The sequence below is a fragment of the Gallinula chloropus genome (assembly GCF_964237585.1).
Source record: "Gallinula chloropus genome assembly, chromosome: 28".
In the NCBI taxonomy this organism is placed as follows: Eukaryota; Metazoa; Chordata; class Aves; order Gruiformes; family Rallidae; genus Gallinula; species Gallinula chloropus.
This window is the reverse complement of record NC_140113.1, coordinates 2,621,392-2,647,418: the sequence shown is the minus strand read 5'-3', so window position 1 is coordinate 2,647,418 and position 26,027 is coordinate 2,621,392. Positions and strand designations below refer to the sequence as shown.

General features: G+C 58.1%; 1 protein-coding gene across 1 annotated transcript; it reads right to left on the bottom strand.

Annotated features, from left to right (window-relative positions):
- Positions 1 to 3,668: 3,668 nt before the first annotated feature.
- ONECUT3 (one cut homeobox 3) lies at positions 3,669 to 25,013 on the bottom strand (the record flags this gene model as incomplete). Its single annotated transcript, XM_084276186.1, has 2 exons — positions 3,669 to 3,961; positions 23,984 to 25,013. The coding sequence occupies 2 exons, from the start codon at positions 25,011 to 25,013 to the stop codon at positions 3,669 to 3,671; spliced, it is 1,323 nt and encodes a 440-aa protein (XP_084132312.1).
- Between the last annotated feature and the right edge of the window lie 1,014 nt (positions 25,014 to 26,027).

Below are 26,027 nucleotides of genomic sequence, written 5' to 3'. Positions count from 1 at the left end.
TGGGCTTCTGCAGGGTCCCAGAGTCAAACTGGGCCAGCAAAGGACATGGAGTGCTGCCCGTTGAGAAAGGCCCCAGACACCAGGTCAGTGCTCCTGGGGAAAGAGGGGCTGGATGGAGGGGGCTGAGGGGGGGAACCTGCCAGGAAACCAGCACCTTCCCCACAATGGGCAGCAAGGGGAGTGGGGAGGGGGGATGTTTCTCTTCAATCAGGACACAGGTTGGGGTTTCTTTCCTTCATCCCAACACCCAAAGACTACAAGAGTTGCCAGAATCGGTCCCTTGGGAGAGCTGAGGTAATGGTGAGTCTTTAGGATCAAAGCAGAGGAGCCAAGAAATGGCCACACACCTTTGGTACAAGAAAAAGGCACTCATCTACCACGCTGCCATCCCGGGCTCGCTCGCCTTCGCCCTCGCTCTCTGGGGGGACTCGACAGGGCTTCAGAAGGGGGGTCTGAGGGTGGGGGAGGGAATGGGAGGGGCAGGGGGGGCTCTTGGCTGGGCCCATCCCTGGGGGAGCAGGGAAAGTGGCGTTTCCAGCACAGACCAGACAAGGCAACAAAATCTTTGGTATCAGACGTGATTTTCAAATCACAAAAATTGAAAACTCAAGTGAGGTAGCCTTTATTCTCGGGTTCTCACTAGAAATGTCTTTGCATCCTTGAGGGCCTGTGGCATTTACTCTTCTTCTTTTTTTTTTTTTTTTCTTTTTTTTCCCTTTCTTTTCCATTTTTTTTCCCTTTTTTTATTTTTCCTTCTTCCTTTTTTTTTTTTCTCTGTGTTTTTCACTTCCCAAACCAAAGGCCCCCCCCCCCCCGACCCCCCCCCCACCTTCCTGGCTTTTCAGCCCTTGAATACTACTCGATGGGGTTGAAGAAGCCACCACCATCGTCACCACGTCACGACAAGACAAGAAGAAACAACGTTAGGGGGGAAAAAAATTCAGTGGTGGGGAGCAGGGTCCTGGGGTGGGGGGGATGAGAATCGCTCTACCGTTCGGTTTTTGGGTTGTGGTTGGCAAAATACGCTGCGGCACCTGCCCCTTCCTGCTCCTTCCTCCCTCCTGCCCTCCATTTCCAGCAATAAACTGGTTTGTTTTGGTGGGACTGTGTCTAGTCTGACATGCCCAACGCCTCCACCGCCCACCTACCCCAGGAGCTCTTTGGGTAAAGAGGTCCTCTAACCCCACTGGTGACCACGGCCAGTTAGGGCTTCGTGTGCAGGGCTTTTTCTCTTTTTCTTCCTTTCTTCTTTCCTTCCTTTCCTTTCCTTTCTTCCTTTTTTCTTTCCTTTCCTTTCTTCCTTTCTCCTTTCCTTTCCTTTCCTTTCCTTTCCTTTCCTTTCCTTTCTTCCTTTCTCCTTTCCTTTCCTTTCCTTTCCTTTCCTTTCCTTTCCTTTCCTTTCCTTTCCTTTCCTTTCCTTTCCTTTCCTTTCCTTTCCTTTCCTTTCCTTTCCTTTCCTTTCCTTTCCTTTCCTTTCCTTTCCTTTCCTTTCCTTCTTTCTCTCCATCTTTCTTCCATCCTTTCTTTCCTCTTTTTGGGGCGTTTTGTTGGGCTTTGGGGTATTTTTTGGTGAACACATACATTCTTTTTTCTCCTTTATTTCCTTCCTTTCCACAAGGTGCCTTCCTGTTCCACGACAGCTCGCTCTCAAAGTAAAGTGAATCGCAGAAAGCATAGCGCTACAACACAGGTGGTACTATTTTACCCGCATAAACTCAATAGTCTCCCTTTTTTTGTGTGGTTTGGGGTTGTTTTTTATAGTTGAGAGTTGGTTTTGGAGGATTATTTTTGGGTTTTTTTTGTTTTTTCCTCAAAGTGGTGGGGGAAGAAAGGGAACCTTGCCTTCCCTCCATCCCCAAAGCCTCTCCCAGCCCTTCCCCTGTCCCACGGCGGCACCTCCTGCTCCTCCCGAGGACACCCCAGGGCTGAGGGCTGATTGTAAAGGGTTTGGCCTCCTGATTGCTTTTTTATATGGCACAAGTCACCATGGAGAGCTGAGAGGAAAGAATCGCTTTGAAGCCAGTACCATTGCTCCAGAAATCCGCGTTTTAAGGCAGGTTGTTAATTGGCACAAAAGAAAATAAAATCAAAATCTGGGGTCTTTTTGGTACGTTGCCGGTCTCTGCACTGAGCTTGGTTGCTTGGAGGTGCTGTTGGTATCCCTTTTATTTCTGTGTTGGGTTGGGGTTTTTTTTCCCTTTCAACCTCATCAGGGAGTTTTTTCCCCCCCTTCTCACACCCAGGGTTGGATGGATTTTGCCACCAGATCCCTTGGATTTTGCTTTTCCCACCATGTACCAACGTTGCTTGCCGGGAGGGGTTGTAGTTGTTGTTGTTGTTGGTTGTTGTTGTTGTTGGGGTTTTTTGGTTTTGCAATTTCTTTGGTAACAGAGATGAAGAGGGGAGGATGGGAAGGGGGCAATAGTGTGTGTCGAGGGGCAGATGGGGCGAGACACAAAGCCAACAATCTGCTTTGTCTGAGTCTATTCCTCAACCAAAAAAGTGACCCAGAAATCCAGCGCTGGATGGTGGAGCCAGTCACCAGGAAAGATCAGATCCTTCACTCCAAGTCTCTCCTCCCGTCTCCTTTTCAAACAATTCTTATCTTTAAATACCCGATTTCTGTAGCTAAAATGTGCTTCTTTGACCTGCTTGGGTGCCAGGCGACGCAGTGCAGCCGCGGTCCCCCTCCAGCTGGGGAGGGGGCTGGGGGCTGGGGGATGCTTAGGCGCGCGGAGGCGGGTTGCCACGGCGAAGCATCTCCTTTGCCGTGGAGTTTCTCTGTGAGGGATCCAGGGATGGGGGCTCTCGTGGGTCGGGGTGCATGTGGGGGGGGGGGGGGGGGGTGGGAGCGGAGGGGTGTGGGTGCTCTTGGGGATGATGGGTGGGGGGATCGGAGGAAGATGCCTGTGGAAGAGAGTGGGGCTGCAGGAATGCCCTCAACCAGGTTTGAAAGACCTTCCAGGGAGAGGAACACCCATGTTGGAATGGCAGGGAGGGGCTGGCTGCCTTGGGGAACCCCACTACACCTCAAGGTGGGGAAAAGCTTCAGCAGCCAGAGGCCTGGCAGGAGCATGGGGTCACCTTCCAGGCACACAGGGAGCATTTTCCCTGCTCATCCCCACCTTGGACCACAGGAGTTTGGCTCTGGTTCAGTGGGGTTCTGCCAGAGCCTAATCCTGTGACTCCACCTCTTGTACCTCCCCCACCTTTACTCCTCCACTGTGTGAGTTGTAAGGGTGTCTGTGGCAGAGACTGAGGTTGGTGGAAGAATCAGGGGTGCCCCTCTCCCATAAAGACCCTGGTGGGCATGTGAAGACAAGGTTCTGTGGTCTTCAAGGACCAGGGATGCTTCCAAACAGCACCTCACCCTTTCCCTCCATCCCACATCATCCCTCACTCCACAGGGGTTTCCTCCGAGCCCTCCTGGGGACAGAGCTGACCTGGTTGCAAACCCTTCTCCTGCTCCAGGAGCTGGGAGGATGTGGCAGCAGGATGTGGTACGAGGCTCACGTCTAGGGGTGATGCCCAACCGAGGGTTTGGGAGGCTGATGGACCCGCAGCATCCAAAAGCACCCACCCCAGTCAGCTCGGGGCATGAGTGTGAGTCTGGGGTTGGCTTTGTCATGAGGAGGATGTCCGGGATGGGGCAGGGAGGGCTGGGGACATCATGCTTTGGAGAAAGTGCTTGTAGAAGAAGAGGGGACTCCGGGGTTGGTGCCTGGCTCCTCCTGCCAGCGGTTCATACACCGCCGGCGAGCATTCATGAAGAAGTTGCTGACGGTGTTGAGCTCCAAGCCCAGCTGCTGTGAGATGGTCATCTGCATCTCCTTGGATGGGCGCTTGTTCTCCTTGAAGATGGCAATCAGGGTGCGGCGCTGGAGGTCCGTGAAGACCAGCCGCTGCTTCTTGGGCTGCAGGCTCCTGTCCTTCTGCTGCTCCTGCTCTTTGCGTTTGCAGGCTAGACGTTCAAAAGAGAGAACAGGGCCATTAACTGGTGCTTACCACCCTGGCCCACTTGCAGGTTGCCTGGCTGCCTCCCAAAAAAAAACCAGGCCCTTCCCTCTAGTAAACCTGCTGGCTTGTTGCCCACCACTCCCTCCTCTTCCTCCCTGCGCTTCCCAAGCATCTGCTGAGATGGGATGAGACCCTTTAACGACATCAGTATGAGAAAAGCCTGGGTGAAGCCCAAGTCTCTACATCTTCAACTGACCCTGGGCCCAAGGAAACCCCTGGGCTGATGCTGCTCCCACAGCCTGGCTGTTGGGACCTGCTTCATCCCTAAATTTTTTTGGGGGGACATCCATCAGCCTCTCTCCCTTGCTGCACTCTGGTGGGGCTTCCCTTACCTCATCACCTCCATGGATCTCACTGCAGGACTCAGGGAACCCTTGTCTCTTGGCCATCACATCCAGCTGCCACTTTGGAGACATAGGGAAGAGCCAGAGACAGGGACACTGTGAAAAGGCCAGTCTGCAGCCACCACATCCCATGGCAGACAGCCTGCAAGGACCACTTGTGGCTCAAACTACTCTGGGAAGGGATCTTCCTGACTCCAGAGGCTGGAGAGCAGCCTGAGCCACCTGAAGCTTCAAGACATTGTCTCCCCTACGTGCCTTTGCTACTGGATCCTTTCAGGTTGAGCCAGCCCCAAATGAAAAGCTTCCCTTAGAGATTTGGCTTGAGTGGTAGGTCAGGGCAGAGCTGCTGTCGCACAAGGATGGGCTGCTGAGAGCCAGAAAAGCCCCCTGACACCCCCACACTTCGTGAAGGGAGGGATGGGAGGGAGTTTGCACCTTCTGGTAAATAGAGGAGTTTTAGCTGCAGGAATAGTAAGTGTGCTGGTGGTGGGAAGGGTGAGAAAAGGAGCCCTTTGCTCTGGAATTTCTCTATAAAATTACAGAATAACAGGTTGGTGGAGGTGTCTGGTCCAGCCCCTGCTCAAAGCAGGGACAACCTCGAAGCTGCTGAGGATCAGGATGCTCAGGGACTTTGCTGGGTCTGGCCTTGGCCAGACATGTCTGTGCACTATGGGGATGCAAAATGGGCAAGACAGGGCAAAGACCTGACCCTCCAAGGCTGGGGACACACTGTTTCCTCCTGGAAAACTCCAAAATGAGTCAGGAAACTGTGGGCTAAAGACTTTCCAAGGAAAGCTACACCCTGGCCCCAAACAGCAGCAGTTCTCAGCCTTTTGGGCTCTGGGGTTCCTTGGTTCAGACTCTCCAAAGGATGTCGCAGGGAGGGCACAGGTCCTTCAAGACATTCGCTGCTGACACATTGCTGGATGACAGATTTCAACTCAGACACTTCCAGGAGCCTCTTCAACCTGGTGCAGAGACCTTGGAGGGGCCAGAGGCCGAGGCTGAAAGCCACTGCTGCAGCAATGGGATGGCATCTTGGGTCCATGGGACGGGTATGCCTCTCAGGCTAAGCACCTGCCTGCTACACAGACACACCTCCACGGCCAGGCTGAGTAAAGGAATAGGCAGCTGTGTAACCTAGGAGTAACAGGAAGGTGTTTGAAGGCACTTCTTCCTCACTAGAGAACAAGCAAGGTCTTCCTCTGGTTCTTCTTCAGCTGCCCTGCCCTACGAGTCCTCTTGACATCACCTTGAACTGAGGGAGAAGGATGATATCCACCCCTTCCACCCCAAGCTGGGGAAATCTACAGCTCAGTGTTGTTTTTATCCAACAAATGTAACCCTGTTTTCCTGGTTGCTGGGCTGGGTCCTTGTCCCATCCCCACGTGGGTGGTGGGAGCCATTGGGGATGGGAAGCACCAGGCTTGGCACAACCAACCACAAGCAGTCAAAATAATCTGTCCCTGGTAAAGACAGTTAGTGGAGAGCCTTTCCCTCCCCTTCTCCCCACCCCCCAGGCAGGTTTGGGTGCAAACCACTGTCCTTAGGGACAAGGGACAGTCTGAGCTCTGGTGGTACCAGGGGTCCCTGTCCCAGGGGTACCTTACTCAAACAGCCAGCAGAGAATGGTATAGTGGAAACCTACCCTATGACCATCAGATGCTTGCAAAAAGAACAAAAAAACAGCCTTTATAGAAAATTTGACTTGTTTTTTTTCCAGACATGAATTAAAGAGACCCACCCCAAACTCACCCCAAACTCCCCCCAAACCAAACAACAAACAGAAAAGTCCCCCCCAACACACACACATCCCAAGGCAGAACATCCAGAGACCCCCCTCACCCACCCACCCACCCTCCCAGCATCCCCCCAGCATGCTTTCCTCCAGCCCCCCCCCACCCCTCCACCCCCGTGACACTGGCACGGGTGGGACCTCACGTTGATGGTGACACCTCACACACTCCCCGTGAGCCCAGGTTTTGCTCTGCACGGGTTGTGTTCACACTGTAGATCTCTACTACACACAGAGCAGGTGCACACAGAGGTGTGCAGGGGGTGTGCACACACACATCTAACGCCACGGGACACGCCGGGTGATGTGCTGCCCCAAAGCCACTGCCATCCAGGCTGTCCTCTTCTTCTCCTGCCTGCTGGGCACCCATCCCCACCAGTGGGGCTGGATGGGGCACCTGAGCCCCAGCACTTCAGCTCTTCAATCCCCATCCCCCCCACCCCCATTCAATTTGGAGGAGTAATTATTAGCAACCAGCCACCCATTAATAACTCCAAGCTCCGAGGCAAACACTACCCATTCCTGGTGGGAAAGCTGGGATCCAGCAGTTAAAGCAAGAGGATTGCTTGGCCAGAGGTGACCCCCCCCTGCTCCTCACCCCCTTCATCCCCCTGTTGGTTTTGGCCCGTGACACCGGTGGTGGCTGCAGCCCCCATTTCCTGTGCTCGTTTGTTTATTTATTAATTCCTTCTTTCTGCTGACACAGCCCAACACCCCCCTTCCCCAGTTCAATCTAATTACAGCTCCACACAACAGGGATCGATAGTGACGCTGGTCAGATCTATTTATGGCGGCCATCAACCCCCCCCCCCCTCACCACCACCACCACCCCAGCACAGGATCCTTCTCCTATTCCACATCCCCTGGCACTGCTTCCCCAGGCAGGGTGACACTGCCCATCCCTGTGTCCCCACAGGTGGGGGGAGCCAGGGATGGGGGGCAGCCAGGGGCACAGCTCTGACCCCCACCCAGGTCAGTACAGGGGGAGGGTTTTTTTTTTCTCTGTGCCTCAAAAAAATATCCCTTTTCCCTGAGTTCCAAGCTCCAAATGAGGCATCCTGGGTTTGGTGCCTGTTTTCAGGCACGTCCCTCCAGGGTCTCTGGGCCTGGCCACAGTCCATGGGGATGTGCTTCAGGGCGCTTCCACTCCTGCTTCAGCGTTATCTCCCCAGCAAATGCCCAAAGCAGGGGGTTTATTCCCCTGGCTTGTCCTGCTCTCTTCTCCTCCTGGGGCTCAGGACACCCAGGAGGTACCAGGAACAGGGTCATAGAATCATAGAATCCTAGCCTGGTCTGGGTTGGAAGGGACCCCAAGGATCACAGAGCTCCAACCCCCTGCCACAGGCAGGGACACCAACCTCCAGGCCTGGATCCCCCATGGAAGGGGGAATCACTCCAATGACAGGTAAGGGTTGGGCTCCCCCATAATAGAGGGGTTTTCTCTCCTCTCTCCATCTCTCCCCAGCTCCCACCTGCACCTCTGACATCTCCACAGCTCCACCAGGCTGGGCTGAGAACAGGGTGACCAGGAGGGGATGCCAGGCACAGTGGGACTGGGTGGGACAGTCGGGATCCCCTTCCTCCTGGGCAGCAGCCCTAAGGGACCTGACCTGGCTGGGGAAAAACACACGGAGAAAAGGCAAGGAGGAACCTTGGGAGGAAAAGGAGGAGGGAAGAGCTCTGAAAAAGCAGAGGCATCCCGCCCGTTCCCCCCAGGAGGATTTCTGCAGAGGGTTTCAGCCTCCCCAGAGATTGATGTCAGAGGGAGCTGGTGTTTTCCTTGACTTAACCTTGACAGCTCAAAGCAAAATATCTCCCAAATCATTTCTAAAGGGACATAATAGAGACAATCAAATGGCTGCTGTTCAGAAGCTGCGATTATGCCTCCCAGCGTGAACTCCGAGAAGCATTTAACTAATACCTGATGGCTTTGCAGGCTTCCGCAGCCTGCCAGACACTGGTTTCTCTATTATACCCGCAAACCTCTGTTTTCTCAGCCCCAGCGTGCTTTCCCTCTCCATTCACTTGCAATACAACCTGTAATTTTCTGCCCACTTTGCTTAAGTGCTGGTGATTTGTTGAAATCACAAAAGACAGCCAGGGGCTTTCAGAGCCAGCATGCTGGCTGTAAGCGAGGTTAGGGGAAAGGAAAAGAAAACCAAAGCCCAAACCCAGTAGTTTTTCTCTTTTTCTCCCAGTCAAATAGGCTCGCAGCGGTTCCAGGGGAGCGAGGAGCATTTAGGGGCTCAAAGGGAGGTGGAGAAAGGGATGAAGAGGGGGTGCCTGGGTGTGGTGAGCCAGGTTGGGACAGATTTCTTCGGTGGAGAGGTGGGATGGGCTCTGTTACTGGTGGGCACCAGTGTGAAATGGCCCTGAGCAAAGCTGGCTTCTCTCCATGCCTGTGAGATGAGTCTGCCTCAGTTTCCCCCTCTCCTTGAAGGAGCAGAGAGAGCTCACTCAGCCTTGTGCGATGGCTGCTGCTGGTCCAGATGTTCTGGAAGGTTTGGGAGCTGCAGCTCTGGGCAAAGTGGGATGAGCACAGTGCCTCCCAGAGCAGAGTGGTGGTGTCAGACCCCGAGCTGAATTAACCTTGTGGCATCTGCTACCCAAAAGCTGGAGCAGAAGCTGGAGCAAATCTGCAAAACAGGAATCCATCAGCCCTGGGCCAGCCAGGATGCTCAGAGCTGGAGCAGCTCAGTAACTGCCAGAGGTTTGTCTGACTCCACCAAAAGCACCCAAGCAAATCCATGACAAATACTCTTCTCCAGGAGAAATCTGGGGGTTCTCTAGTTGGGAAGACTGTGCTGACAGCAGAGCCAGCAGTGTACAAGGCAGGGAGAAGGAGTGCTCAAAACCTAAACCCCAACTTTCCCTGTTTTGTTTTGGGTTTTTTTTTTCCCTGAAACCCCATTTGATCCCAAAAACCCCAATAAACACCCAGGCCAAGGGGATGCAGTGCCAACCACACAACCGCCGGAGCAGAGCCCACCCCTCACCACCCACCCTGCAAGGCTGCCACCCTGTGACCCCCCAAACTTCAGCAGCACATGATAATGAACCCCAAGCTTCTGGGCTCCAAAACCTGTGGGGATTTTGACCACTGTGGTCCTGCAGCATCCAACAGCTCTGAGCGATGCCACAGTAAGAACCAGAAACTTCTAGAAACCTGATGGTTTCAGAAAACCATGTGCCAGAGGCCAGCCAGAGCCTGAGGGATGTGGTGAGGAGCTGCAGCCTTCACAGTCCTTCTGGGTTGGAGTGACAGAGCTCTGGGCCTTGTGGGTGTCCCTGTGCCACGTGTCCCTGCCTTGGTGGGGACAGGCTTCCCTGCAGGCATCCCTGGGAGCTGCTGGAGGATGAGAACCAAAGCCCAGGGAGAGCCCCTGGTCATTGGTATTCAGCCCACCCGCTGCTGGGTGAGCTGCTTCCCCCAGCCCAGCAAATTAGATCTTCCTCTGAATGCTGCAAATGAGGAGATGAGATGAGACAAAGCGCCAGCCTCCGCCGTGCTGGGTGCTCCTTCGTCCTGTGTGAAGGGTTTTGGTGACTCCTTCCAGCAAGCAGCTCTGGCCAAGCTGTGTGGGGCTGTGAGGCATCCCCAGCTGCCTGCACTGACACCCCCAGCCCCTTCCCCAACAGCCCAGGGGCTTCCTGACACCCCCAGCCCCTTCCCCAACAGCCCCGGGGCTTCCTGACATCCCCCGCCCCTTCTCCAACAGCCCAGGGGCTTCCTGACATCCCCAGCCCCTTCCCCAACAGCCCAGGGGCTTCCAGAGCAGCCCAGGTAGGCAGGCAGGGAGAACAGACTGGAAATGAAAGCACAAGTCCTGGGTCCTCAGCTTGGGTGATGATGTTTTCTCCCCAGGGGGTTTAGTGGGGACTGGCAGAGGCTGGAGACCAGCAGAGCCACTAAAACGTGCAGCAGAACATCGACACCAGCCCCACAGGACACCCCCTTTGGCCTCTCCTGCACTTCCCAAGCTTCATCTGGTTTTTCATGGCATGGCTTTTCTGGCTTTCCCAGCTCTGAAGCAGAGGGGTTTGGGCTGAAGGCAGCTGAAGGGACACAAAGAAGCTGTGGTGGCTGCAGATGTGTTTGGCTCCATCCCTACACGTTTGCCCTACTTCTATTCTTGTCCTTTCCAGATAAGCTGCTCTCGCTGAGACAGCCCTGGGCTGCATCAGACCCTCTCACAGACACAGAAATAAACAGTTTCAGATTACTTAAAAACGGGGATTTGCTGTTGAAAGCATTCCCTTTCTCCAGAGGTTTGATTTTCCACTCCCTTTTCAGGAGATCTTCTTACAGGGAGACCTGGTGCCCTGCTCTGCTTTCCCCAGCACCTGGGCAAACTGCCACCACATCTGCTGGCAAAGCCTCTTCCTCCATTTCTCCCTTTTCTCCCCTTCATTTTTGACCAGGGTCGGCCGCTTCTTCTTGTCCCTGTACAGCTCACTGCTGTCACGAGCTGCTCAGTGCTCATGCTGCCAGCACAGCCCAGGATCACACCAGCTGCCTGGTGTGAGGCAGGGCTGGGCAGAGATGCCCTGGGAGCCCTCCTGGCTGTTCTGTTCTCCTTAACTCTTTTCCCCAGTCATCGCCACTTAGTGTGACGAGAGCAAATTGGTGCTAATGAAGTGCTGGAGTCAGGCAGCACAGCAGGCAGAAGCCGGCAGCGCCGCGAGGGATGGCAGCAGCAGCAGAGGAAGGTCATCGCCTTCTGGGAGAGGGGGAGGACGTGGGGATATGGTTGGGGGCCACTTGGAAACCCTCCAACCCATGGAAGTTTTCCTTGGAGTCAGGGACACCTGCTCGTGCTTCAGCTTTGGTGTGGGAATCCAGGGGGCAAAGAGGGAGCCTGGGGTTTGATTTGTGCCACAGTGAGAGGAGGAACCAAGTCAGGGCTGACAGGGAGCCTCGCCCAGCAGGCTGGCACAAGTGACATCCCTGTAACCCGCACGGCTGTGGGTCCTGCACTGTCCACCTCTGTCCTCCCTCCTTTGCTCAGGAAAGGAGCAGCAAGGATCTCCCTTTGGCAGCAGCACGGGCTAAGTGACTCTCCCCAGCCGGTTCCTGTCGGGCTCCTCCTGCCTCCTGGCTCCCTGGGCAGGGGCAATAAACAAACTCAACAATCGATGAAGCGTGTTTCAGCCGAGCACGCCTTGTTCCCGAGCCGCTCTCAGTGGAAAGATGGTGTTCAGAGCAGGCCCAGAGCCATTACCGGCCAAAGATCATTCGCTGGAGAGAGGGGGAAAAAAACAGTAGGGGGAGAAAAATGACAGTTTCCTGCATTTCCTTATTACATCTGGTCTCAGGTAGATTTATCGGGTGCGAGATAGCAAGCTCCCTCAGGGTTTGGCCAAGCCAGTTCTTGGATGGTCACTGACTCTCTTGCTCTGTGGTGCTGGGAACAAACAGGGAGATCTGGACATCCTCCAGACTGGGGGATGCTGGGTTTGCTTCACCAGGGTTTGGGGACCCCCCCCCAAAAGCCGGCAGGAAGGTCTGAGCAGGGATACCAGCCGCTCTCGGGCTATCCCTCGGCTCCAGCACGGCACCACAAGGAGTGAGGGAGCAGCAGCCTCCAGCACAGGCCCTGGCAGGTCACTACACAGCACGGCGGGGCCTGGCGCTGCAGTCTGCTGCTCAGGGGGAGCCGGGGGTGCCCCCTCAGGGGGTCCTGCCTGTTCCCCCCGGGGGGAGCTCCCCGCATCAGGCGGGCTCAGCCCTGAGGTGACGCCAGGCCCCCGGCACCCCTGGCCCTCGGCTTAGCCCCTGGGCTGAGCTCTGAGGGTGTCCCGGCCTCACGACCACCGAGACACCCTCCCCCTCGCCCCCCCCCCGCCGCCATTTTGGAGCGCTGGTCCCGCCCGGTGCCGCCCGCACGGCGGGGAATGGTTTAGTCCCCCCCCCCCCCTTCCCCCCCCCCGTAGCCACGATGGACCGTCCCCGCCGCGCTGGCGCCTCCCCGCGGACGGATGGGCTCATTTCCCCCCTGGGGGGAGGTGGCTCTAGTACAGCTCGCCCCGCCCCCCCCCCCCGCCGCTGCCCAATGGCGCGTCGTGGCCGCCCCCCCCGCCACGGGGAGATGGGTCATTCCCATCCCGCCCGCAGCCACGGGCCCTTCCAGTCGCCCCGCGCACACGGGCTGGGGCGATCCACCCGCGTCCGGGGGGGAGGACGGGGAAGGGCAGCCCAAGGAATGGCACTTCCATGCCCACGAACCTCTACCTGCCCCACGGCTGCTCCATCACCGCGCCACGGAACATCATCCCCTCCGTATCGCCCCCCTGGACACGGCCACACAAACCCCTCACACCCCTCCCGGGGACCTGCTGGCCCCCCCCCGCTCCGCGGTGTGGTACCGCCCGTCCCGTCCCGTCCCGTCCCGTCCCCCTCCACGCGTGGGGCGGGCAGGGCCGGGGCCAGCGCTAAGCCAGTGACTCGTAATCCACCGCTCCGGCGTTATTAGTGCCGCTCCCAAGGTATTTCCGCAGTAATTGCACTGATCTGCCAGGGATTACGCGCTCCCGCCGTAACGACGGATGATGTTTTCATTCCAGCCCAGCAGCTCCCGGGAGGGCAGGGCGGGGGCCGGGACCGCCGAGCGCCGGGAGCGGAGAGGACACGGGAGCTGCTGCCGTGGGATGGGGGGGGATGAGCTGCCTAGGGCCAGGAGCCCGGACCTGCTGGGTGTCCGGGAGATGCTCTGTAACAAGCTCCCAGCACCGGGACACCAGCGATCCCGGCTGGCGGGGGCTGGGAAAGCAGCCGGGAAGGGTACCGAGCGGCTGGGGAGGGCCCTTCGCATCCCCCAAATCACTGCTGGGGGTGTGGGGGGGGAAGGAGACACGACACACGCACACGACACACCCCCCAGCTGAACCACCGCCGCTGCCCCCGGCTCCTGCTCCCGGCACCCCTCGACCCCATCCTGCCGGGAGGGAGGGAATCTCCCCCGGGAAAAGAGGCAGAGGAACCCCCTCCCCCCTTTAAAAATGACCCCCCCACACCGAGCTGTTCCTTCTGGTAACGCGGCAATTAATCACGGCAAGGATGGGATGGGTTTATAATCAGCTTCCACCCCCGCCCTCCCTTCCACCACCCCCATTTCACAGCCCTGGGTAGTTTTCCTGCCCCCCTCCTTCCCTCCCTCCCTCCCTCCCTCCCTCCCTCCCTCCTCCCCCACCGTATGGAGGGATGGGGCCGGTGCAGCGCATTGATCCTGCCCGGTCGATTTTATTGAAACTCCCACGAGTGGCTTTAACTGCGTGTTGGATATTGCTGGCACATCAGTTTGATGGCTACGTGACCGGCGGGGAGCTCACGGGGAGGGGGAAGGGGCTGTGGGGAGGGGGGGATTCATCTCTAGAGAGCTGCGTTATTCCCAGGGTTGTTCCCTAGGAGGGAGCTACCTGTCCCCAGGACTTCTCTCTGAAGGTGGGCAAGGTTCCAGCATGGCTGGGATGGTTGGTTAAAGGGAATGGTTTCTCTCCACCAGGTTTCGTTGCTGGCTGGGAAAGGGGCTGTTGGGGGGGGTCAAAAAGGGGAGCGGGGGGGAAGGAAGGGGGGAAGAAGGAAGATGAAAAAGAAAAAAAATGAAAATATAAAATGAAAAGGAAGATAAAGAGAGTGAAATAAAAGGGAAAAATAAATAAAGTAAGAAGAAAGAGAAAAGAGAGGAGGAGAGAGGATCCCAGCCGAGTGCCACAGCTGTATCCGAGCCCAACGCCCAACAGCCCCTTTGTTTTCCCTGCATTCCCGTCCCCTTCCTGTCTCTTTTTCTCCTGGAGGCAGCCAAGGTGAGGGGGGTGTCCTCTGTCAGGTGGCAGTGAGGCTGTCAGAGGTGCCTGCCACTGCCAACACCCCCCAGGTACCCAGGCTGGGCGTCAGAGTGATGGGTGAATGAAATCATCATCCCAAGGAAGTAGAAACCCTCCAAAACCCACCAAAAAGCTCCCAGGCAGGAGGTTGGGGGAAACATCTGAGCCCCCCCCACCCCCCGAATTACCAAATGTCCCCCTGAGGTCCCTTTTCCAGGGGAGATGACAGTGCTGTAATGACCCCCACCCCAGGGTTGAAGATCCCAGCTCTATGGATATCCCTCTATGGATTAAGCAGCATCTTCGTGCAGCGAGCGGGGCCGTGGGCACGTGGGCAATTGCCTCACCACAGTGTCAAAATTCCAGGCAAATAAAGAATTTGGGGATTTATTGGAGTGACTTCCAATTTTTCTCCTGGAAAAGCAAGCTGGCTTTTGAAATGGGCATTATTTTGAATTAAGTGCCCTGGTTTGGATGACTTATTTTTCGATTTCTTCTTTATTTTTGTTCCTCTTGGCATATAAAGCATCCAACAATACCCAGACTCGCCTCCTTTCTCCCCATTTCTGACCCACCCACACTGAACCCAGCTGCAACGCAGGCACACGTGCAAACACACACCCCCCCTCACCACAAACACGCAACTGAAAGCAAATTAAACACCCTAAATCAAGCCCAGTCCCGATTCTGGCCACCTGTGTGTACAGGCAGGTGGGCCAGTGGCTTTGTGGGGAGGTCCAACAGAAGCCTCTCCCCCCACTGTAGCTCCCCTTGGAATGTCAGGGTAGGGGTTCACTGCCTTCCACATAAGAAATACCATCAAAATGCTGAATTTTGGCCCCCCAAAAGAGAACTAAAGGTGGGTGTTGATCCCCAGGTCCATTTCCAGAGCCTCTTGTTAAAGCCTTGAGTCCTTCTGGGTGATTCTGAAGCCCAGCAGCACGGTGTCACTGTCCTACCCTCCCTCTTAGCCCTCACTCCCCGGTGACCCCCCCCATCCAAGCAGGGCTTTGGAAAGCCAAACCACCACGGCATCAACCCCATCATCTTCCCAAGCATCCCATTTGAGACAAACTGGGCCAGATGCTGGTCCACCCACCGAGCAACCACAGCAAAACCCAACAGAGACACGTGCCCCATCTAATTTATCTCAGGGGAGGGGGGTGCCAGGGACCCTCTGAAGCTGGGAAATAATAAAGACTAGGGCCAGATCTCTGGATAAATTCCAAGGGATGGGATGCTGGATGTTGCTGTGCTCCCTGTCCCTGCCACAGGCAACGAGTGCCAGGGTCTCTGATGCTCTCTAAGAGGGAGCTGCCTTGCCGGCGGTAGAGCGGAGCCGTTGATATCTCTGTCAGCCCCTGATACCATCGCCCGTCAGCAGCTCCCAATGCATTTGCAATTTTATCCCTAATGGAGAGAGTTTGCTCATTACCTGCTCTTTATCAGCCCAGGGTAGCTCGAGTCCCTCAGAGGGACGACGCTCTCTGGAAGCTCATCTTCCAGCTTCAAGGTTTGGCTTTTGAGGTGGCAGCGCCGAGCTGCTGGGCTTTAACAACCCAGCATTGGTCTCTTCGTGCACTCATCCTCCCCACTCTCACTTGTGGGGAAACTGAGGCACGGAGGGATTTGGGGATGCTGAACCCGTCAACCCATGGACAAGTCACAGCTTGTGTGGTGGAGAGGAGGGGAGACAAGGCTTTTTGTTAAGGTGGTGGGGTTTTCCTCGCTGCTCTGCCAGCAAGGAGATGACAGCCAGCCCCAGCGATCTCCTTCCCACAACCAGCCCCTGCTATTCCCCCAGCAGGCTCCTGCATGGGGATTTTCTGGCAAGCTGGGCAGAGCTGAGCCTGCCAGGGGTGACAAAGTTTCCTGGAGCCCAGAGGGCTCACTCCTGCTTGGTGATTTCTATTACCTTGGACTTGGGAACAGAAAAAGAAGAGGGATAATCACAGATAGAGAATTGAGGTGGGATGGTGGGTCAAGGTCTCCCAATTGGGGACATTATCCAGTGCAGGGTAGCTGTGGTGGCATCTGTCTTTCCCCATGTCAGAGGCCAGGCAGCAAATCCTGCTGTCCCAGCTCCCAAGACTCAGCTGATGGTGACAGTGAATCCTCCAGCATGGAGGAAACCAGGGCAGGCTGTGCTTGCAGCAACAGTGTCCTGCAGTGCAGAGCTTGGAGGCAAAACCCCCAGGGATGAGAAGGTGAAGGGAAGGATCATCACCAATCCCCAGCAAGGGGGCAGAAAGTTGGTACCCAGAGCGGGATGGAACTGGGGACTGTGAGCATCCTCACTGCCTGCCTCAGCCCACCACCCCTGCTCGCATTCCTGCTGTGGGTGCACGTCCTGCTGCCCACTCCAGCAAAGCACTGCCTTCTCCGTGCCTCACCTTCACCTAGGAAACACCTTGAGCCCCTCTGGATCCTTTTTAAATAATTCCCATACCTCCCCACCTCACACTGCAGAAACCACCAGTACTCAGAGCAACGGTGCATGTCCCTAACAGGATATATTGGTTAAGGTAGAGTTATTAAGGTCATTCTTAAAATCCTAACCACCTCCAGCAAATATGTCTTGATTTTAATATTGGGTCTTTATTATTAGATGTCCTGGTCCTTTCTTCCAACACTGCAGAAGCCAGGTTGCCTTTTTGGTTTGCTATTTTTTAGCAACCCCCATGGATGTTTTCAAAATCCAGCGTCTGTTTTGCCTGCCCAGCCCTGCCTTGGTTTAAATCTCGCTGGAGATGTTCTGTAGCATTCAAAGTCTTAAGGAGAGTGTTGAATTTCTGCTTAATCAGCAAAACCTTGCCACTCCATGGCCAAAGTCCTGCATGGAGCCAGTCACACATGCACCCAGCTGCCCAAACCTCTGCTCGCCAGCCCCTCGCTGCTCCAGCACATCCCTGCATCGCTCCCGTTGCACCCACCCAGCACCCACTTTTGGCTGCAGAGTGGTGGGCTGGAAGAGAAAACTGTTGTCTCTATTTTCCCTTTTAGACCAGTTTTCAAAGCTAAGGGCTGACTGCAGCCCCTCTGTGCCACTGGTGATGCTGCATGGGGTGGAGGGAGATGGTCAAGAGCCCACCCTGAACTGGTGGGACACATCCTGAGCTGATCAAAGCACAGGGGCAGCCTCAGCTCAGTGCTGAGCTGTAGGATTTGTGCTCCTCATGGCAGCTCAGCTCCAACAAGGGAGCTGAGGCAGAGCCGTGTGGGTGCATGGATGGAGGGGGGTAGGGTGCAAAGCTGCCTAATGCCTCCAGCAGTACATGGGGTGCCACGCTGCCTCTGCACAAGCCTTTCTGAGAAACCTCAAGGAATCAGGCAGCAAGGGGGGAAAACTCTTCCCCAACAGCCAACGAGGTGCTGGGCTGGAGTGGGGGGTGATGGGTCTGGCTGCTGCCACAGCCTGGGAGGCAGCAATTCCCATAGGAAACACAGCCCATCCTAAGGCAAAACTGCACCCCAAGGTCTTGAGCAGGTGGTACATGGGGTTCTTCAAATCCCCACTGAGCTGCATAGCTACAGTCCCCCCCCCCACCCCCCTCCCCGAGCTAGGCTCCAGTGGAGTTTTGCTTTTAGGGTTTGTTTAAAGTTATTTTTCCACTTTTATTTCTTTTGTTGGTGTTGCACATCAGCCTCCACCAGCCTGCCACAAGCCCTGCAAAGGGTTCACATGGGGAGCCCCAGGAAGGCTTTGCATGGGGAGCCCCATGTGCCCAGGAGGTTTCGGTAAGGGGCTATTTCTAGTTCCTCTACATACTGGTGATGCTGGAGTTGCTGTGCCCAACACAGACTGGGATATGGGCAGGAAAAAAGATGCCTGGGTCCTCCCTCTGGTCTTCTGCCTTCACCATCCCTCCCCTTCCTCTGTGTTGGACGTTTGTCCCCCTGCTTTTGGCAACGGGGGCACAAGGCAGAGCCTTCCCTGCAGCAGCTTCTCGGGGGGCACGGCTGCTGTCTGCCAGCAGCGTGGGCTCTCTGGCCCTGCAACTGCATCTGAGCAGAATGAGAAAATATTGGATTTGTTTTCTGGAGGGGAAAAAAAAAACAACACAAAAAAAACCAACAAACCCAACAAAATCCAATATTCTGTCTGCAATCCCAGACTCTGTGCCTGGTTATGGCAGGGAAATGCTGTAAATTTCCCCTTTCCCCGCCAGAAAAGACCCATTTTTCTTTTAATATTCTTATTTTCTCTTCTGGTTTAAGCCCCATCATTTTGCAAGCAGCTCTACAACCTCTTTGTTGACCAGGGCTTAAACCTGCTCTCCCAGCTCCCCCCCTCCCAAACCCCAGGAAGTCGCCTCGCACACCCTTCCCAGCAGCTCCCAGGCAGCGGCAATGAGATTTTAATAGATGTATTTTCAAATTAGTTCTGGGCCTTTCAAGACTTATCAGTTAAATGAGGTTTTTCAAATTGATTCAAAGGTCACTCCGAGAGTTTTCTCTTCTCTGTTATCTCTCCCTTATGGGTTCAGTGGCGATTGACAGGATGAAGGGGGGGGGGGGGGAATCTCCCCCCACCCCCCCCGTGTTTTATGCTCAGAAAAAGAAAAATAACAAGAAGAAAAAAACCCAAAAAAACCCCCAAAACCAACAAAAACCCGCCCAAAACGTGCAGCCAAAAAAGGTGGCAAGAAAGGCCATGGGTTTGTCCCCCAGCGCTGGCTCTGCTTTAGGGTCGGTGGATCCCTCCTGGGCAGGGGATGAGCAGAACCCCGGGGTGGGTCGGGGGTGGGGGGGGGACGACACATTGGGGAGCGGGACCCCACGGACACGGGTGGGTTGTACCCAGAGCTGCCGCCCCGCAGCGAGGGGAGGTTATTTCCTCCTAGGGGGCGGGGGGGGGGGGGGAAGAAAAACCCCATTTAATATTTAACCCACGGGAGGTTTATTGGCCCTTTCTGACGGGCAGATTAGGAGCAAACAGAAAAAATAGCCGCGGGCGGAGCGAGGCGGCCCCGCCGCGCTGATAAGGGCGGCGGAGCGGTGCGGTGCGGGGCGCGGCGCGGGGCGGTGCGGGGAGTGCGGTGACCGCCTCCGCGTAGCCGCCGGCGCCGGCGGTGGTTTCTCCCGACGGGCGGCCCCGCTTGGGCAGCTCCGCGCCGGCGGAGAAAGTTGCTTGTTATTAATGTGCTGGAAAAAAATAAAATAAAACCATCATTTCAGAAAAAATAAGGGGAAAAAATAAGGAAAAAATAGGGAAAAAATAAGGAAAAAATAAGAAAATATTAAGACAAAACCTCAACTTTTTTTTTACTTTTTTTTCTTTCTTTTTTTTTCTATTTTTTCCCCCCAACCGGTTAATCGGTTCCTCTCCTCTCTCGCTTTCTTTTTTGGGATTTTCTTTCCTGTGCCGAGTGGGGAGGCGCTGGGCTGCCCAGCCCCAAACTCTCCTTCTCCCCCGCTTCGCTCCTTATTTTCCGACGGGGAAATAATTCTCTCTCCAACCTACAAACCGAAGCCGAGACGCGGTTTCCCCGTCCCCCCTTCTCGGATACGCGCGGATCGAAAGGAGCGAAACTGGGCGCGATTTCCTGCCGCTCTCCCGGGCCGGAGCCGCGGCTGGGGCCGGGGTCGCTCGGAGCTGCGGCCGGAGCCGGGGCCGGGGTCGCTCGGAGCTGCGGCCGGAGCCACCCCGGTGCCCGGTGGCCGCTGCCCGGGAGGAACCGTCGTTGGGCCAAAATCGTTTGAGAGATGCTGAAATTGAAACAAAACTCGTGAAAAGAAACCCACCAAAACCAACAAGCCCAACCTATATCTATAATATATATATTTTAGATATGTATTTCCCGAGTTTTCACGCATCCCGATTTTGTCCCTGGTTCTACCGTGTCTTAGTTCGTGGTATTAATTAGCGGCGTTAATTACTGGCGTTGCCAATGCTCTCGGGCATTTACCTCGGCCGAGTCCCGCGATCGTACTCGCTGCTTCGCGGTGGTGTCGGGTTTTTTTTGGAATAACGAAGGTTCGTGCGGCGGCGGCGGTTTGTTCGATGGAGAAAACCCCGGGGAGGAAAGGGAAGAGAAAGGGGAGAGAAAGGGGAGAGAAAGGGGAGAGAAAGGAAAGGAAAGGAAAGGAAAGGAAAGGAAAGGAAAGGAAAGGAAAGGAAAGGAAAGGAAAGGAAAGGAAAGGAAAGGAAAGGAAAGGAAAGGAAAGGAAAGGAAAGGAAAGGAAAGGAAAGGAAAGGAAAGGAAAGGAAAGGAAAGGAAAGGAAAGGAAAGGAAAGGAAAGGAAAGGAAAGGAAAGGAAAGGAAAGGAAAAAAAATTACATTACAAAGAAAAATAAAAAAGAGAACGAAAAACGAAGGGAGAAAAGGCTAAACGAAAAATAAAAGGAAGGATGGGAGAGAGAAAGGAAAAAGTAAATGTAAAAGGAGAAGAAAGAAGAAAACGAACGGAACCGCTGCCCCGGCCGCAGCCCGAGGGTCTCTCCCGGCTGCCGCCTCCCACGGGCACTGCGACCACGGTCCCCCGGCACCGCGTCACGGGAAACACTTTGGGGCAGAAAGAGCCGATTCCAGGGGCCGGACAGTCCACTCGGGACCGCGCTGCCTCCGCGGGGTGCGGGCAGCGGCGGCGTCCCACCGGAGCCGGCTCTTCACCCCACTCGCGGCCCAAACGCTTCACGCAAGAGGGTGAAATTCCCGCACAGACACGCGGGGAAAAACACGGGGGGGATGGATCAGCCGAGCGCTCCTTCGAGTTAAGGACGGGTGAAGGCTGAGAGCCGCCGTGTCGTGAAAGGGACACAACGATGCTGTCGCCACCCGGAGTGATAATCACGAGCGGATTTCCTAGTCCTGAGTATCGGAATAAATCTGTGGCGGGGAGGGGGTTTTCCATCGGCGGGGTGTCCGACAGGATGGGGTCTCCACAGACACGCATGGTGGGAGGGCACCCAGGGACACACATGGTGGGAAGACACCCACTGCCCTCCGCGGACACGCGAGGATAGGATCGCAGGAAAGCAACCGCATCCTACGTGATCCCTCGAGAACGAAGCCGGTGCCGTTTTCGCCCCCAGGACACGGAGGGACTAAGATTGCGGGTGGGGGGTCGCGGGTGGGAGGCTTGGAGCCCCGCTCCGCCATGCAGGGACCTCCTAAAGGCGCCATGGTGGGAGCTCCTCGCCACCCACGGGCCCTCGCAGGCCTCGTGGGGGGGATCACGAAGTTTGTAGAGCTGCATCTGGAGCGGGAGGGGCGGGGGTGGCTGCGGCCGTGACAGCGGGTCGCGGAGATAGATGGCCGGAGGGGACGGGACGGGCACCACCAGCTGCTGCCCAGATGTTTCCCCATGGGACACTCCCTATTTTGCGGAGCCCCGCGGGGGAAGAGGAGCCGGAGGGAGCTCGGGGCGGGAGGGAGGTGCAGCCCCCCCGGCTGAGGAGCTGGCCGGGTCCCGGCTGAATAATTAATGGTTCATCTGTGGATGGGGCGGCGGGAGGGGGAACTGGAGTGGAAAGAGAAAAACGGCAATTGCTATTTATAGGGGCCCGGCGTGTTTATTGATCCGAGATTTACTGACTCGGACTAATCCATCAGATGGGCTCCTGCAGCCGGGCGGGATTCGGACCGGGACCGGGACCAGGACCGGCACCGGCACCAGCCCTCCATCCGGCTGTGCCCCCGTTTAACATTCGGGTTTTATGCTTGCGCTGGGATAGGAACCAGCCGGTCACTGCCCAGGCGGGGAAGGGATCCGTTCCCTGCTCCCGGGGTGGTCGCAGCCCTGCGAGCCCCTCCGGTCCCCCAGCCCGGAGCAGCCCGAAAGGACGAGCAGGCACGACCGGCGGCCGCGGGGTGGGTCGGATTGAGGGGAATTCGCCTGCATTGATCGGGGATGCCGGACACGATCCCCCCCTAGCACGACCCCTTCTCATAAGACCCCACTTTTGGGGGCAACCGAACCGGGGCTGAGCCAGAGGGGCTCACACCTGCCCCACGCACAGCCCCGGCTGGCCGAAACGGCGGGGAACAAAACGAAAGCGGGACGGCAGCGGGGCCGGGAACAAAGCGACCGGGCCGGGGGAGGCCGCGGGGAGGTCGGGGCGGCTTTCCCACCCCCCTCGGGACTGGAGACCGGCAGATACCCCGTTACGGGCCGGTCAGGGCGGCGTGGGGTGGCCGCGGCCCGGTCCCGAGTGGCGACTCGGAGCTCAACGCGAGCGAAATCATGGCGAGGTGGTTGGGTTGGTGTGGGGTTTTTTTTTCCTGTCTTCGCATAAAGACAAGAATTAAACCCTGTCCCCAGGAAATATGGGGGGCTAATTCCCTTAAATAATGCCTCTAAGGCGTCCCTGGGGCCGAGGGAAACTCGGCGCTGGGGAATAAAAAACATTTTAGGGAGAATAGAAATAATTTTAAGGAGAACAAGCAGCATTGTAGGGAGAATAATTACCATTGTAGGGAGAATAAACCTCCTCCGAGACAGCAGGAGGAGCGGAGAGATGGCAGCAGGCACAGACCCCGGGTCGGGCCGGCGGGCAGGGACCCCCCTGAGCCTCCCCCAGTCGGGGCCGCATTTTTATCATCACCATCATGGTTATTATTTCAAATTTTGGCGAGTCAGAAAACAGCCACCCGCTGCTCAATTAGCCCGAACAACGGGGGCATTAAACGGCCGATCGCAGCAGTGTTTAAATCTTTATTTACCAGAACCTTGTAAAGCCAGGAACAATTTGCATTCTATTAACTGCTTTTCAATAGGGCATCGACTGGAACTAAAAGATGCCACTACCCTGCCCTAATTAAAGAGCAACTGAATTACACTAAATACATATGAACGCTGCTCTCCTCCATAAATAACGGCGGGTTCCTCGCCGTGCCGAGCGCCCGTGGGGTCCGGACTCTGCCCGGCCCCAAGGGGAGCTCGGATTTCTTTTAAGAAAATAATCTAGAGTCACATACGCGTGTTTTTACCCCACGGCCAGCCCTGGCCGGAGCGGAGCAGTCGGTAGAAGGAAGGGCCGGAGCGGCTTCGGGAAGCCGGCGGTGGCGGGTCCGTCCGGGCACGTCCCCTCTCGGTGCTGACCCCTCTACCAGACCTCAGCCCTTTCCACCCCCTCCCGGGGCGGCTCCGCGCAGCGCGGAAGGACGCGGAGCCGCGACTCCCGCCCGTTCCCCGCAGCCACAGCGCGGCCGCGCAGAAATAAACCGCGTTTCTCCAGCAAACCCTCGGCCCGGCGCCGGCCTGAGGCCGCGGAGAACGGCGCTGCCTCCGCGCTGCGCTCCGCACCCGCGATGCTTTGGGACAGCAACCTGCCCCCCCATCCAGACCAAGAACTGGGGGGCTCGGGGTGTGTGTGTGTGGGGGGGGGTGGGGGTGTGTGTGTCCTTCTCCCCGAGGGCAGCCGGTGCCCCGGAGGGAGCGCAGCGCAGCCCCGGCGCTGCCCGCCTCTCCCCACCGGCTCCCCGCCCCACAGCCGGGCTCCCGGCGGGCAGCGATGGGGCAGCGGAAGGCCGGACCGAATCTTCCCCCGACCGCGTCTCCGGTAATCGAGCGGAGATGTCAACCGGACCGCGAAGGGAGATTCACGAGCGACCCCGGGGCCGAGGCTCAGCCAGCACCCACAGGCGGCGGGGACCGTGGGCCGGAGCTGTCAGCGGCTCTCCGGGGTCCACCCGGGGGGGACAAGGGACCGGTTCGGCGGGCGGGACTGGACAGGAAACCACCGCCGGAGCTAGAGGCAGCCCAACGGGCGGCGGGGAGCGGTGGGGATCGCCGGGCAGCTCCCGGTTCCCGCCACCCGGGATCCCTCGATTTCCCCTGGCAGGGACAGGCCCGGGGCCCGGGGATTCGCCTTACATACAATTTCCTTTCCTTTTCTTCGAGAGGCTTCAAATCAGCTCGGTAACACCCGGCCCAGCCCCGACCCGCGATGACTCCCCACGAGCGAGGTGTCCCCACGCGTGTTCGCAGCACCCCGTCACCCACCCGCCCGCAGGAGTGGGGCGGGGGGGCCGTGGCATCAGACCGTGTCGTGCCCTACCTGCCAGCCTGAGCGCCGACATCCTCTGAAATTCCGGCTCCTGCAACCATTTCCACATCCTCCGGAAAGTCTCCCGGCCCGACTTGAGCTTACTCCAGGGCTTGGGGTTCCGCAGCAGGTCCGAGAGGGTCCCCTGGGAGCGGCACAAGATCCTCTGCGCGAAGATCGCCTGCGGGATGCTGTAGCGCTTCAGCTCGGCCGTGATCCTCTGAGCCACCTCCTTGGTGTTGATCTCCTCCACCTGCCCGGAGCCGCCGGGCTGGGAGCCGGTAGCCGAGGCCTGGCGCTCCCGTTCGCCCAGGAGGGAACCGCCGGGCTGGGCGTGCGGGTGGCCGTGAGGGTGCATCCCGTTGAGCGGCGGCATCATGGCCGAGCTGGGAGCCGCCAGCCCCCGCGCCAGGTGCTCCTCGCCCCGGGACAGCATCGCGGCGTGCGAGTCGAAGCCGTTGGGCGAGAGCATCTTCTCGTTGGGCAAGTGGCTCCCAGGGCCATAGGGGGCCAGCGGCTGCTGGGCGTTGTGCAGGCTGCCCAGCCCGTTGGGCAGCGGCGAGAGGGGCTGCCCCATGGCCGGCATGTCCTTGGGGTAGTGGCTGTAGAGGTTGCCCATGGAGGCCAGGCTCCGCTCGTCGCGCATGAGGGTGAAGCTGCCGCTCACGTTGCCGGCCAGGCGCTGGTGCGGGTGGTGGTGGTGGTGGTGGTGGTGCGGGTGGTGGAACTTCTCCGAGACGGTGGAGATGGGCGGCAGGTGCTGCAGGGGGGTCAGCGTGGTGTAGGTGCTGCTCAGGCTCATGCCGGAGGGCGACTCACAGGACATGCTCATGGCGGGGTGCAGCGGGGCGGCCAGGCTGTGCTCGGCGCGGTAGTCTCCCCCCTCCAGGATGGAGGCCATGCCCGAGACCATGGCGGGCCGGCCGTGCGGCACCAGGTTGCGGTGCGAGCCCTGCCGCCCGTGCGCCGGGCTCAGCAGCTCGGCGGGCTGCGAGTGCGGGACGCCGTGCAGGCTGCCCAGGTTCTCCATCGCCAGCTCCATGGTGGCCGCCGGGCTCTGCCGCTGCCTCGCCCGCTCTCTCGCTGCCTTCCTCCCCCACCCCCCCCACCCCCCTCCGCCGCCGCCTCCTCCTCCTCCTCCTCCTCCTCCTCCACCGCCGCCCCCCCACCCCACCCCACAACCCCCCCCCCCCCCCCCCGCGCCGGCTGCCTGGATTAATTCAGACTCCGCGCTCGGGGGATCGATCTCCCGCGCCCCGCGGTCAGGCCAGCATGATGCGTCGCGCCCGCCCGCCCCAGCCCGCCTCGGTGCGCTGCGGCGCGGGGGCTGCGGCCGGGCGCGGAGCGGGGCGCGGTGCGTGCGCTCGGGGCGGCTGCGGCGCCTCGGCCGCCGGCTCCCGGCAGCCTCGCTCTGGGCCGCGGCGTGACGTCAACGCCGCCCCGCCCCCCCGCCGAACCGAGCCGCACCGCCCCCCCCCCCCGACATACCCCCCCCTTCCCGGTGCTGGGGTGGGGGGGTCAGGCGGGGGGAGCGCGGAGCCCAGCCGGCGGCACCGCACCGCACCGCGCCCGCAAGCCCAACCCCCGCCGGGGTGACCCCACCGCCACCTCCGCCGTCACACCCTCCCCCCCCGCACCGGAGTGACCCCCCCTCCCCCCCCCTCCCCAGCACCGAGGTGATTCCCGGCACCCAGCGCGCATCTGGCGTGGCTGCGCAGCTGTGCCCACCTGCGCCCCGCACATCTGGCTGACCCCAACGCCCCCGTGCACACATCTGGCAGCCCCCACCCCTGGACGCGCCTATCTCCAGCACCCCCCCACCCATCCCCTGGGCTGACACCTCCCACCCATCCCGGGCTTCCCCACCACTGTCCCTCCCCAGGGCCCGGCCGTCCTGTCTGTCCCAAACACGCCTGTTCCCCCCCTCCCGTGTTTCCCCACGCGTGTCCACAGCATCCTCCCCTTTCCCCGTCCCCGCGGTGGGCACTGCCTCCCGTTCCCGGTGGCGGAGGCTACCGGGAGGTGGGAGTGTTCCTTGGCACGGGTGGAGGGGGGG